The sequence below is a fragment of the Halichoerus grypus genome, chromosome 14 (assembly GCF_964656455.1).
Source record: "Halichoerus grypus chromosome 14, mHalGry1.hap1.1, whole genome shotgun sequence".
NCBI lineage: Eukaryota > Metazoa > Chordata > Mammalia > Carnivora > Phocidae > Halichoerus > Halichoerus grypus.
In genome coordinates, this window is record NC_135725.1 from 81,751,914 (window position 1) to 81,765,494 (window position 13,581).

General features: G+C 52.0%; 1 protein-coding gene across 2 annotated transcripts in view; it reads left to right on the top strand.

Annotated features, from left to right (window-relative positions):
• The window catches only part of MORN5 (MORN repeat containing 5), a 28,659-nt gene that overhangs the window by 3,422 nt on the left and 11,656 nt on the right, over positions 1-13,581 (top strand). Inside the window, exons 3-4 of one of the 2 annotated variants that reach the window (XM_036107816.2) lie at positions 1,633-1,744; positions 5,302-5,433. In XM_036107816.2, coding sequence (XP_035963709.1) covers positions 1,633-1,744; positions 5,302-5,433 — 244 coding nt within the window. Of the gene's footprint in view, positions 1-1,632; positions 1,745-5,301; positions 5,434-13,581 lie in introns of those variants that run through there. The other variant, XM_036107817.2, reaches the window with a different exon arrangement.

The following is a 13,581-nucleotide window of genomic DNA, read 5'->3' on the forward strand; positions in this document are numbered from 1 at the left end:
CTGGGGAGGGGAGGTTGCAGAGGGCAAAGCCTTGGACAGGAAGAGCCCCCACTGCAGAGCACCCCAACCTCTTCATCTGGTGCCCACCTCCTTCCATTCCCCTGCTGCCCTCCAACCGATCTCCCAGGGCTCTGGAATCTACTCCTCTGGATCCAGAAGGGCCCCTGGAGAGGCCATGATGAGTTGGAATCCTATTGTGCCACTAACTCACTGGGTGACCTTGGGCCCATGACTTCCCCTATAAACTAGGGACAATAGTTGTACCTCATATTGCTCCTGTAACAAATGACTATAAACTCAGTGCCTTCAAACAATAGAAATTTATTACCTTACGGTTCTGGAAGTAGAAGTCTAAAATAAGTCAGTGGTGCTGCATTCCTTCCAGAGGCTATGGGGGAGATCCATTTCCTTACCTTTTCCATCTTCCAGAAGTTTCCTGCATTCCTTGGCTGGTGGCCAGGCATCAATCTGACCTCTGCTTCTATCATCACATCACCTTCTGTCTGCTTTTGTCATCATCTTGTCCTCTATCCCTCTGACCCCCTTGCTTCCCTCTAAGGACCCTTGTGATTATATTGGGCCCACCCAGATAATCCAGGAAAATCTCCCCATTTCAAGATCCTTCACTTAATCACATCTGCAAGGTACCTTTTGCCATATGAGGTCAACATTTTTACAGGTTCCAGCAGGTAGATGTGGATATCTTGGGGGGGGACCTTCGTTCAGCCTGCCACAATAGCCCCAGCCACCGCCTGGGACAGTTGTGAGTGTAAATGAGGTGGTATCTCTAAGTGCTGTGCTCGGTACCTGGCATACAGCAGGCACTCAGTGCTAGGTCTTAGTACTTCTGCCACCACCTCTGCTGCTGTCATAAGTCATCTAACCCGTCCAATCCCCCCTGGGATTTATGGGCCATGCATACACTTCAGGGGGTCAGTAGAACCTCCCGCTTTATATGCAAAAATTTCTGTGTATCTGGGACTGTGGTTCTCTCTGGGGAAAGACCTACGGCTCTCATCGGTTTCACTAATGCCCACCTTAAAAAGGTTAAGGAGCATTCCTTGTTTTACAGCTTGGAGAATCTAAGCCTCAGGAAGGGGATGTGACTTACCCAAGGCCACACGGTGAATTAATAGTATCGGAATTTCCACCTACGTTTCCTGATGCCCAGGCCAATGCGACCTCTGCGTCCCGGGGATTCCTTCAGCCCTGGGGCAGCAGAAGCAGAATGTACATGTGTGGACAAAGGGCGATGGCCGGTGGCTGTGGACCGTTTTAGCTATGACTGAATGCTTACTCCGTGCCGGGCACTGTGCTACACGCTTTGCCAGTTCTGCCTCATTGAATCAACCCCGTTAAATATATACCGTTAGGGGGCAGTTTTACAAACGAGGAAACTGAGGGCGGGGTCATCTGCCCCGCGTCGTGCGGAGAGTGGCCACGTTTTGAGTGCCAGTCACAGAGCCCAGCCCTCTAGCTGTTCCTTCTAATCGTCACGGCCCCGATAACTGGGAGAGCTCTCACTGCTCCTCTGTGGCAACGAGCAGGTGAGGAAGCCACGTCTTGCCATGACACCCGTCCTTCTCGGCAGAAGGGCTTCCTCCACCGGCGTGCATGCTCCTTGTCTTCCAGGGCACGTACACCTTCTCGGACGGGCTGCAGTTCGATGCCCAGCACTGGCATTACTGCGACAGCTGCGATCGCAGGTTTTACACCGAGATCTGCCATGGCTTGAAGCCTGCAGGTACCGGGCACCCTCCCTTCCCTTCACACCCAGACCGAGAGGGAAACGAAAGGCAGCCTTACGTAAGGGGCCGCGGCCCATTTGAGGTCACCCGCAGATCTCCGCCGTACCAGCGAGGGGACCACAGGCAGGGCATGCACCGCTCGGTGCCTCGGTTACCCTCCTGCAAAAGGGGACGATAGCATCATCCACCTCGCAAGTCTGTTGTAAGTAAGATCATGCACGGAAAGCGTTTCCAGCAGGGTTTGGAGCGCAGCGGGTGCTCAGCCCATCTGAGCTGTGGAAACTGAGCCGCCCCGAAGGAGCATGTGCCCTGTGTACCAGGCTCCGGCTGAGGTTCCGTGTGATGCCTGTCTCACAGAATCTCCAGATGACCCCGTCACGCCTGCCTTTCTGGTCCCATGTTGTAGAGGAGGAAACTGAGGCTAAGGACTCCAGACCGGCTTCCCAGTGGTAGAGCTCCCTGGGGGGCCCAGGTCTTCCTCTCCGTGTCCCCTGTATCATCAGAAATGGTGTTCCGTCACCGACAGTGACTAGTGGGCCTAGACTCTGGATTCAGAGAGCAGCCACTGACGGGGCTCACGGGTGTTTCCAGGGCTTGCGTGCGGTCAGCTGCACCTCAAGGGCATAGGCGTTGGCCCAGCCGAGACAATACATCCAAAATGACAAATGGGAAGATGACTGTGCAAAGTATCAGAATAAATCCTAACTTATGACATGTTATGGTGGAGTTGACAGACCCTGGAGCTGGAAGGTTCTGGGTTTGAGTCCTAAATTCCCTCTCAATAGCGGGATGAGCCTGGGCAAGTCAGCCTCCATAAGGGCAGAAAGCTCCAGAAAGCACCCAGGTTGGAGTCAGGCAGACCTGAGCTCGAACCCTGGCTGTGTCACCTTGAATCAGATAGTTGACCAGGTGAACCTTCTCTCCCTCTGTCTCCTTTGTCAGCTCTTCCTCCCCCCTCCCCAGTTATTAATTTGGGGGTTCCCAGGGCTCTCTGGCCTTAAGCCCTCTTCCATAACATTCTGTACCCTCTCCCTAAACAAGCCGATTCACCTCTAAGACTTCATTTATACCATCAGCTTCCAAACAAGGATCAAAATTCCCGAGCCCCAGGTTCCTGCAGCCAGCTCCCCCAACACCTGTATTTGGGACCCTTTACCTTGTCTGCACGGAACTCATTCCCTTCCCCACCAGCTCCTTCTCTCCCGGGGATTGCTCCCTCAGAGACTGTCACCCCATCCACCTGGATGGGCCGAGTCCTGCCTTCTTCTTTCCCCGTGCACAAGCAACCACCTGGTCCTGTGGATTCTACCTCTTAAATACATTCCTTCATGCGTTCATTAAATCACCGTTGACTGAGCACCCCATGCACCACACGGGGTTTCCTTCATCCACTCTGGTGCTGCCCTGTCCCAGACCTCCATACTTTCCCCTCCACTACCTAGTCTCCTGAGATCTAGGTTTGACTCACTCTGGGAGCAGTCACTTTCATCTTTGAAGAACATGACTCTGATTGCCACTCTCCGCCATCCCCACCCCTGCCACATACTCTTGAGTGCCTCCTTGCTACCCTCATGAGAAGGTTCCAGACTCTTAAAATGACTTGCATTCTCTGGCCCCTGCCCCACTGCCCAGCCTCAGCCCGCACCACCTTCCCCTCTTGGATTTTCTCTCCTCCCTCGCCGTGCTGGCTCTATCTTTATTCCTTGAAAAGGCCACGCTCTTTCCTGCTGTTCCCTCTGCTGGGAGGCTCTACCCTCTCTCATCACCCAAATAACTCCTTCCCAGCCTTCAGATCTCAGTGTAACGTCCCTTGGTCTGGAGCCCCTTTCCTAAATTCCCACACGAGGCGAGGTCTCCCTGTGGCATACCACAGAGCAGCCAGGGCTGGTCCCCAGAGCTCTGTCATGAGTGCACAGCGTCTCTCTTCCCACGCCACCTGAGCTCCGTGAGGGCGGGGGCTCTGTCTTCGTCACCGCTGTGTCCCAAGTGCCTGGCACATTGCTTGGCACCTAGTAGGCGCTCAGTAAAGAGTTACCCAGGGAGGATAATACTGACATCACGGATGGGGCGTGGGGGGTAAGGCCATAACATTAGATTTCCTGAGCACCTACTCTGTGTCAGACGCTGGCTGGTCCCCGGGGGACAGTCTCTGCCTTCAGGGAGCTGCCAGCCTAGGTCCCCCTTGAGAACCTTGTCCGTGGCTCCTCCTGGGTTAGTTATGACAGGGCCTGGACTCTGTCATGGGCTCCTCACCCCAACGGAAGCCTGTAGGCGAAGAGAGAGCCCCAGGCCTCAGGCCTTCAGCTGTCACACAGCGGCTGGTCTTGTCAAAGGCGGGGCTCTGCCAGGCTCACGGGCAGTGCGGTGACCCTCCCCGCAACCTTCCTTCTCCTCTGGCGACTCCCAACACGGCAACTTCATCCCAAGTACCCGCTGCCTTCCCAGGTCCCCAGGCACTCGGCAGGGCCCTGCAATAGCTGCTTCTCGGCCTCAGGGGCAGGGAGAAGCTCAAGCAGCCCCTTCCCCAGCAGCATGAGGCTCCGGGGAGAGACTGACCGGGAAGCGCTTGTCATGGAGCGAGAGCCCCGTAACTGTGAGCCAACAGTGTGCACACGTGCAGAAGAGCGCCTGGGTGCAGGACCGGACCCTGTGCCGGGAGCAGGGTGCTATGCTTGGTGGGCAGCCAGGCCTCAGTCCAGAGAACAGGGAATTACAGGAAACGCAAGTTAGAACGAACCCGAGAAGTTATTTATTCCAACCTTGTACCCATTACTCAGGCCTCAGCATTCCAAGATATACAACACACAGGGCAGTGTGACCTACAAAGTGCACCAACCCCTCTTGAGCCCCTGGTGGTTCCAATGTCAGCAGCCTAACGCACAAGTTTCGCGGCTGCGTGCCTCGCTGCTTCCTAGCTGGAGAGTCTGGGGCCAGTTACTTGACCTCTCTGAGCCTCAGTTTTCTCCTCTGTAAATGGGGCCCCAGGGTTGCTGTGAGAATTAAGTGAAGTAGTAGGAGTCAAGCATTTAATGAATTTCCAGGCACTGGATAAGCACTCACTAAATGGCAGCCATTGTGGTAATTCTGGTAAGAGTCAAGGTTGATCCCTGCCCTCCTGACCCATTTCTTCCTGCTCTTCTCCTTACACACGCCTCGCCCCACCAGGTTTCCTGGGTGAGGCCTGATGGCTCACGTCTGGGCTCTGCCCACCCCTTGCATGCCATCCGTCCTCTAGACACGCCTTTCTGTCCACACGGCCGACTGTGACGCATCCTCAGGGTCTCTTTGCCTCCAGAACCTACGCCCTCATCATGGTGTCCCCAGAAATGGAGGATGGGGTCAAAGGAACAAGTTGGGGGTCTAGTCCCCAAGCCCCTGCTCCCAGAGCCATTTTCAGGAAGCTGCTCTGGGGCACTGCTCCCATTGCTTTTGCTCCAGGCTCTGAAGAGAGAACGTTTCGTCACATGGGCAACCGGACAAACGTGGACTTGAGGGGGACTGGGTTTCGGTTTGGCCTTGGTGGCCAGTTAATTATCCATTGTACCCTTTCAAGGTATCTCTCAACTCACCAACATGGACCCACCTAGAAAAATCCCTCAGGGCTGTTATGACTGTGGAGATGGCTTCTATAACCCGGCCACGAGGATAGTCAAGGACTATAGGAACCGCTTTCTGAGAAATGCAGGTATGTCCATCCTGACACGCCGGGCCGCGCGTTTTCTCTTCTCTCGCCCACATGTAGCCGTGCGCATATGTTGGTGAGAAAGAAACTTTTGCTGACAAAAGACAAAAATTATGATCTGAACGGTTCACAGTCAGGAGTTCTCATGGCTGATGAGTCTCTACGTAGTCATGGAGTGAAGCCAAGGACAGTAGTGGTTAACTGTGAGAGCACAGGAGGGTAGCACTAAAAGGATTAAACTACAGATTTCCGCATGCTTTCCTTTGACTGGTATTTAATGAACACTGACTGTGTGCTAGATGCTGTGCTTGGTGTGGGCAGCAAAGCTGGGCAAAGCCAGACACAAACCCCCTGTGCTTCGACAGGTAGCAGACAAGTACCAGAAAGGGTTGATTGCGTTGTTGGAAAAGCACAACGAAAGGGGAGAACATGGCCCACAATGGGGGTGGCGGGGAGGGAATGGTGGGGAGTCCCAGGGAGGAGGGAGTGATGCTGTGGGAGCACAAAGAAGGGGTACCTCATCCAGAATTGGAAAGTCAGAGGGTTTCAAGAAGGAAATGACAGCTAAAATGAGACCCAGAGAATAATTGGGAGTTGATCACAGGGAAAAAAGGTCGAGAAGGTGCGTGATAGCATGTGGTCCAAGAATGCTGGCTGGCCCCTCAGCCAGGGGGAGTACCTTGGAGGATCCAGAACTTCTGTTGGTAAGTGAATGCAAGCTGATCAGACTGAGACTCACAGTAACCAAACTCACAGGAGGCCAATGTACACATTAGAACAAGAAGGTTTTCCTTTAGCATGGTGATTCCTAACCTTTCTCTTTCCTAGAGTCACAGTCCCACAAGGAATAACAAGAACTATGCACCCTCTTCCTAGAAAAATGGCCACATGTGCACACATACAAACATACATGTTCACACACACGCACGCACACGCATGCACATTTTGCATATAGTCTTAAGAGGGTTCTTCTAAAGACCCGGGTCAAGAAACTCTGCTCTAAAATGAGAAAGAAACTGCCAGGGAGACCAGGAGGCCCGGACCAGCTGATGAGAGCCTCCTCTCCCTACAGGGACATTTACTCGGTGAGTCAGTGGTGATCAGAAAGTTGCCTTTGTAGGGCTGGAATAAGAGCAAAGGGGATTGTCAGCTGATGTGGCTGAATGCTGGAGCTGAGAGCTCAGAGGGCCCTGGTGCTCCTGGAGGAACATGGCAAATGCTCACACTCCCAGTCCCCTGGCAGTTTCTTTAACGACTTCCGGTTTTCCATTAACAGAGTAGACTGTGTGGAACACTAATTCTTCTGGGCGTTAATAGGCTCACTACGAAGTTTCTTGATCAAGGAAACTGAAGAGATGCTGAGTTAAACAATGCTAAACAGTTTCATCTATTGAAGGGCTTCCCAGGGCCATTCACATGCTAATATACTTTGTGCTTTTCCTTCCCAGCACTTATGTGAACTGTAATTAAATCCTCATTTGTGTGAGTAGTTGCTGAACATCTGTCTGTCTCTCCCCCTAGACTGTAAGATCCATGTGAGCAGGAACCCTGTCAGGCAGAGTCCAATCAGGAAAACAGAGAGAATTTAATATCAGGAGATACTGGAGAACTGAAAAAGCAAAAGGAGGGCACTGAGGAAGCAGAGAAAGTTACTGCAGGGAGCAGCGACGCCCCCCTTTTCTGGAGGGGAAAGTCTGAGACTGGGATATTAGGACCTAGAGGGTCGAGAGGGGGACCCCCAGAAGGGGCGACCCAGACCTCTGAGCAGGGCCCACTGCCCAGTAGGGCCTCTGGAGAGAGAGCCTATAAAGCTGATGCTAGGAGCTGGGGGAAAACTGGAAACTGGAAGTGAATCGGCCTTTTGCTGACATGACACTGACAGGAGCACCAAGCCACCCAGAAGAGAACGTGTCCCCTCTGCCTCCGCGTGCATGCCTTACAGCATCTAACTAGGAGTCAGTCGGCAGAGCGGAAATGTCAGTCGTGTGGTCCCGGTCCCGACAGCAAAGTGAGAAGAAAAGGGCAGGTTTGGAGCTGAGAGTAGCCTCGTCACTGGCACGGTGCCCCCGCCCTTTGGTTGTTGGTCAGCATCCATACACACTCTTCTGTCCTACAAAGATAACGTGTGTGTGCCTTTCTGTGTAACTGGTTGCAGGTATCCTTCATACAAAGACAAAGATGCTCTCACTCCCTCCAGGGGGGGAGTTCCTGGGGGATGAAGGGCGATTGAGCAGGGGAACTCATCATCTGGCTGAGATGTAGGGTGTCAGTCAGGAAAAAGGGACCGGAAGTGACGGGTCTTAAAGAATGAGCAGGGATTTCGTGAGCAGGGATTTCGTTAGCAGGCATGTTGGGGAAGGGCATTCCAGGTAGAGGAACAGTACATGCAAAGACACAGAGGCATGAAAAAAAAAGGCAAGGCGTGACTGGGGAATCAGAAATTGTGGCTCCCAGAATCCTCTGGGCAAAAGCCGTGCTTGGTTAAAAAAAAAAAAAAATTGAAAATGTATGATGGGATGAACAGATAGAGCACTGGGGATTTTTAGAGCAATGAAGATACTCTGTATGATACATGGTCACCTGTTCCATGTTATTATACATTCATCCTGACCCGTCGAATGTATTACACCAGAGTGAACCCGCCTGTAAACTTTGGATGACTATGAGGTGTAGCTTCAGCAAATGTACCACTCAGGTGGAGAGGGTTGATAATGGGGAGGCCACGCAGGCGTGGGGGTAGTGGGCATACCGAAAATCTCTGTACCTTCCTCTCAATTTTGTCGTGAGCCTAAAACTGCTCTAAAAAAATAGCCTTTGAAAAATGCATCATGAGAATGGAAGGCCATTCTTAGGAGGTTTGGAGAAGGACGGACACTGATGACCATTTGGTCAACAAACATTTATTGACTAGTTGCTGTGGATCTGACTTTGGGTCTGGTAGCATCACAGAGTCTTCTCTCAGGGAGCAGGAGAAACTGACAGTAGATCCGAGTTGCTACAAGGGAACATAGTAAGGATACCTAACCTGGAGGTCAGGGTCAGCGGGCCAGGGAGGTGTCCTGGAAAGAGCAAGATCTAACAGGAAGCCTAAAGAAGAGCAGACAAGTGCAGCAGGGTCAGGAAGAGTGAAAGGCAGAGGGAGCAGCATGTGCTAAGGATAAGATAGGGGAGAACACTGCACATTTATGGGGCTACAAGTAGTTTGGGAGCAGGAGACAACAATATGTCAGGGCAAGAAGAGCAAGAGAGGAAACCCAAGGGGTGGGAAGGGGAAGGGCAATAGGTTTCCACCCAAGGGCAGCGGCGGAACAAGGGAAGGTTTCAGGCAGGTAGAGTAGTAACTGAGTCATCATTTAGGGATTTCTCTGGCTGCATATAGAGAAGGGGCCAAAGGGGGCGAGACTAGATAGGAAAGATGGCGAAATGGCAGGAGAGGGCACCCGAAGGGCCTCAGGCCCCAGTGTTGTGTGCCAGAGACCCAGGTTCCGGGTCCTGGCCCAGCTCTCGGGCTGCCTGCTGGCTGACCCTGGGCCAGCGCCTTCCCTCTCTGGGCCCCTTGCTCTTCATCTGTAAAATGAAGGAGTCAGGCTGGATAATTTCTAGGGTCCTTCCAACCTTAAGAGTCTACGACGGAGGAGAAAGGTAGCCAAGGGGTATTTTGGTCCTGATATTATAGGACAGTTGGAGTTTGGAGTGTCCTGAAAACCACTAAAAGGAGTCTCTGTTTGTGGCCACCTAGTCATTACCTTTGACTCACCTCACCCTGCCAGGGACCGATTCAGACTTCTGTCCATCTCCTGTTTTCTCTGGGGCCCTTTCCCCCCTGCATTCTGGTCTGCCCCCATAAACAGTGCTTCCTGTTGGCGTCCTGAAGGTGCAGGGCTGCTCGTGATGCAGGCCCATGGTGGTGTCTGAGGCCATCCCAGGATAAACAGAGTGGCCTGAGCCACTGCTATTATCAAGTACATGCCACCTGGGTGGGTCAGAGCCGGGGACACTCTTTTTATAGGAGGTCATGGGCTGGGGCACCCGCGGAAGGGTCGCCTTTGGTTCACCTTCGGGCCTCTCCGGACGGCCCCGGCTCCTCCCCCCGCCTCGCCCTGGCTTCAGTCCCCAGGCAGAGAAGCTTGCTTCAGGCCTGACTGGAAAACCTTAGCCTGCTGAATTGCCAATGGCTGAGTGCCAAGCACGCTCGACAAACCCGGGTTTGCTAGACTTGAGCTTTGACGATGCCTTTCTTACCTGGGGAGGATGGTACCTGCTTGCTGGATGGTGGTGAGAATTTAAATCCCGCCTTCCACTCATCAAAAAGCTTCTGAGTGCCAACAGTGTGCCAGGCTTTGGGGATCCGGGCCGGCAAGAATCCTCTCAGACCGTGGCTCTCAAACCTTTGGACCCTGACCTGAAGTAAGCAACCCAGCACACACAGAAACACACACACATTTGTGGTATTCTTTGTACATAAGATGTACGAGGATATTCTCTATTTTTTTAAAACTTCTGGTTACTATGCACTAAGTGGATTTCACACCCCCCGTAAGGATTGGGACCCAGCATCCTACCATTGATAGATCATTGTCTTAGGCAGCCTTCCCTGACCAACCTCTTCCCAACCCCTCCCTCTCCTGCACCGTTGGTTTAGATGTCCCTCCTCTGTGCCCCCACGAGCCTCCCTAACAGCACTGAGCCCATAACTGTACAAGTACCTTTATTTGCCTTGCTCCCCCGCTACAATAGCAGCTTCCTGAGGGCAGGGACCATGGGACTACGTCTGACTCATCACTGGATCCCTCGTACCCCACACAGGTCCCCAGGCATGGAGCTAATTAAATGTTTCTGGAAGAAAAGCAGGCAGGCAGAGGACCTACCTACAAGCCTCTCCTCTTCTTCAACAAATTTTATAAAATTCAGTCCCTGGCACCTAATAGACAACTTACTATTTCAAATAATAAAAACAATCCATTGTGCTTCTCCGCACCTCTAAGTTTTCAAAGCTGCGTAAGCTTTGAAAAGCTTAAAAACGTCAGCGTTAAGGGTCTCAAACCTGTGACCCTCTGGCCAAATCTGGTCTGTGTCGTTTTTGTTTGGCTGGCCCCATGCTTGAGATTGCTTGCGTGTGGTCACCTCCGTGGGGCACGGACAGCCCAGGTCCCCACCTCTCCCTGCTGTCCGAGCCCCAGCGGTGTCAGTCATTTCTGATGCCCACCTTAACGCTTCTGCACTCATGAGCAGTGCATCCCCTGGGACATTCCCACGCACCCAGTGAGCTGGGAACGGGTGAGGCCTGAGGTCAGGGAACTAGGGCATGAGTAATGAATGACAGACTAGTGAAGGTGAGGCTGGATTCAAACCCACTACCATCTTACTGCAAGGCCCGTGATCATTCTCCTGCAATCTGCGGCTGCCTCTGTTGGGACCATAAAAGCACCCAAGGCAGCAAGTCGATGCAGGCAATATTCCAATCAATACAGCAGACACAAAGCAAAACAGAGGCGGAGTTAGGATTTGCCTCCCATAGGAGGCTGGGAGAGGTCAGAGAGACAGCCTGGTGTGGCGGTTAAAAGCCCAGGATCTGCAATCCACACCTCTGGCTGGCCCCTGGTCCCTGGATCCACCACTGGCCCACTGTGTGACCCTGGCTAGCTAGCTTCTTGTCTCCTTTTGGAGTCTCCGTTTTCTCATTTGTAAAATGGGCATTCTGGTTAACTTAATCTGGAGGAGTTGTGGTTAGGAAAAATGAGATTAAGTATGCAGGACACCTGGCCCAAGGCCGGTCCGTGTCCAGTGATGGGCAACCGGGACTGTTAGCATGATGATTACTCACTCAGGCTGGAGGAGGTTGAAAAGAGGGAGACCCTGGGATTAGCTGAGATTTCTCTGGGTGCTCGAGCGACAAGGAGGCTCTGGGGAGAAATGAAACTGGATATGCCACGCTGTCGGCCTCCTCAGGGGTTCTGCATGGGAAATTAAATGCTACTGAAATGTTGGGCTCTGCGGGCTCTTGATGATGGTGTTTAGAGGCCCCCCGGTTCATCTACCACCCCATGTTCTGGCTCAACCAGACCAGCTGCTTCCATTAATAAACACACCTCTGTTCTCACCTCCCATGCTTCCCCAGCCCAGGATGCCCATCCCCCTCCTTTCCACCTATCATAGTCCTCCCCACCTCTCTGTGGTGGGCCCCATAACAGGAGGCCACGGAAGAATGGCCTGGGGCATCCACGGCTCAGGGAAGGGAAGCAGGGAAAGGCATGGTCATTGTGGAGGATCCTTGCCAGGCCCTTGCTGAGCACCGTACCTGCTTATCTCCTTAGCTCTTCCCTGCCATCCCAAGTGCATCCCTCGGTTGGCGATGAGGACACCTGGTCTCAGATAGGTTAATACCTTGCCCCTGGTCACACAGCTGGTGACAGAGTCAGAGATGATCCCAACTCTTGCCCCAATTCTGTTCTTTTCAGCTTTGTGTCCTCGTTTATTCCTTACTCAGCCATTTCCCATCCTCCACAGAGCCATGCCTCATTCCTGGCTGTTCCTCCATGGAGCGCAGGTCCTACCCCCCGTGGGAGCTCAGTGATATTCCCAAATGGATGAAAAGGCCCATTTTAGAGTCTTAAGACAAAAACACCACAGTCCCCAAATTGAGATGCTACCTTATTTGATAAAGGGTCCTTTACATACTGTGGGCCAATAAGGACGCTTTCGAAGATATTAGGGATAATTACCTTTAATATGGTGGGAAATTGGGAGATTAACCCTTAGCCTCCTACCCGTCCCTCTCATTCTGCTCAGGAGGGATAAGCCAGAGCCGTGTTAGCAGTTTGTACGTGTGTCTCTTCATGTAGCCGTCGCTTGCCTCAACGTTACTGGTAGGAATCATTTGCAAAATAACTGCACCACTAATCCTTACTCCCTCCCTGCAATTAATGACACCCCATGCGAGTGTCTCAGATGAAAGGCACATTATTAATATTCAAAGGAAAAAACCCTCGTAACCATTTTAACATATACAACTAACAATGAACTAAATTTGCTTTGTGGAAGACAGAGAGTGAGCATCCCAAATTAGTTTATGTAAAAGCTGAAATTCTTCCCCGAAAGGTCTCAGTACCATCCTCAAAGAATATCCTGATCATCAGAAATGCCGTCAAGATTCCCGCCAACATTATCCCCTTTGTTGTCTGAAATGTCGAATCAAGCACATCTGGCAAATGTCCTAGAGCTCACAAATCTTTCAAACAGCGTATAATTCCCAATGGTTAAAAGAGATAACGCCACCGCTTAATCGTGCTGCTCTTCAAAATAGCACCAACTTTCCTTCAATCAGAAACAATGGCTTGGGCTTCTTAAAAATATCACATACCAGTGATTATTTGCAGAGAGGGCCCCTTTGCGTTTGAACCTGTGGGTTCCAGACAGAATTTAAAATCAAGATCACCAGCCTCATTTGAATGTATGCTCAGTGAAATGGACAACGGGGGGAAGGAATATGAGTCGGGGTCCAGAAAGAGTCCCGGCCCGTGTGATTCGGAGGCTTTGGGAGGTGATGGCTGGCTTCCCCCCTCTCACCATGGTGAGAGCTGACCTTGACTGAGCATTTCCCAGGCACCGGACACCCAACTAAGAGGGCAGGGAGTGTTCCTGTGATCCCTGGTTGACAAACGAGGAAATCGAGACTCAGAACTAAGACTCAAGAATCTCCCCCAGGAAACAGCAGGAACTGGGATTCACACTCAGGCTCATCTGCCTCCAGAGGTTTTTCCTCTTCTTTCCACTTTGCCGGGCCAGCTCCAAGGTCATTCTGTCCAAAGAGGCAGGGGCCTGGAGCTTCCAAACATCACCGATCTGCTTCCCGCCCAACTTTAGGAAAGTTGCATAGTGAACACCTAGAAATGAAAGACCACTTGGTCTGAGGTTAGGGAACTAATCTGGAAACATCCCGAAATGTCCAACAGGAGGTAACTGAGTAAATAATACAGGGTGTATTCTTACAATAAACCTGGTGCCGCCACTAAAATGGCAGTCAAGGAATGGACCGATTGCCATACAAAGGGATGCTATTTTATTTCAGAGTAAAACGCAGGATAATAAAAACAACCAGCATTTACTGAGTGCTTACTATGTTCCAGACCCTGGCCTGAGCATGTCGCATGG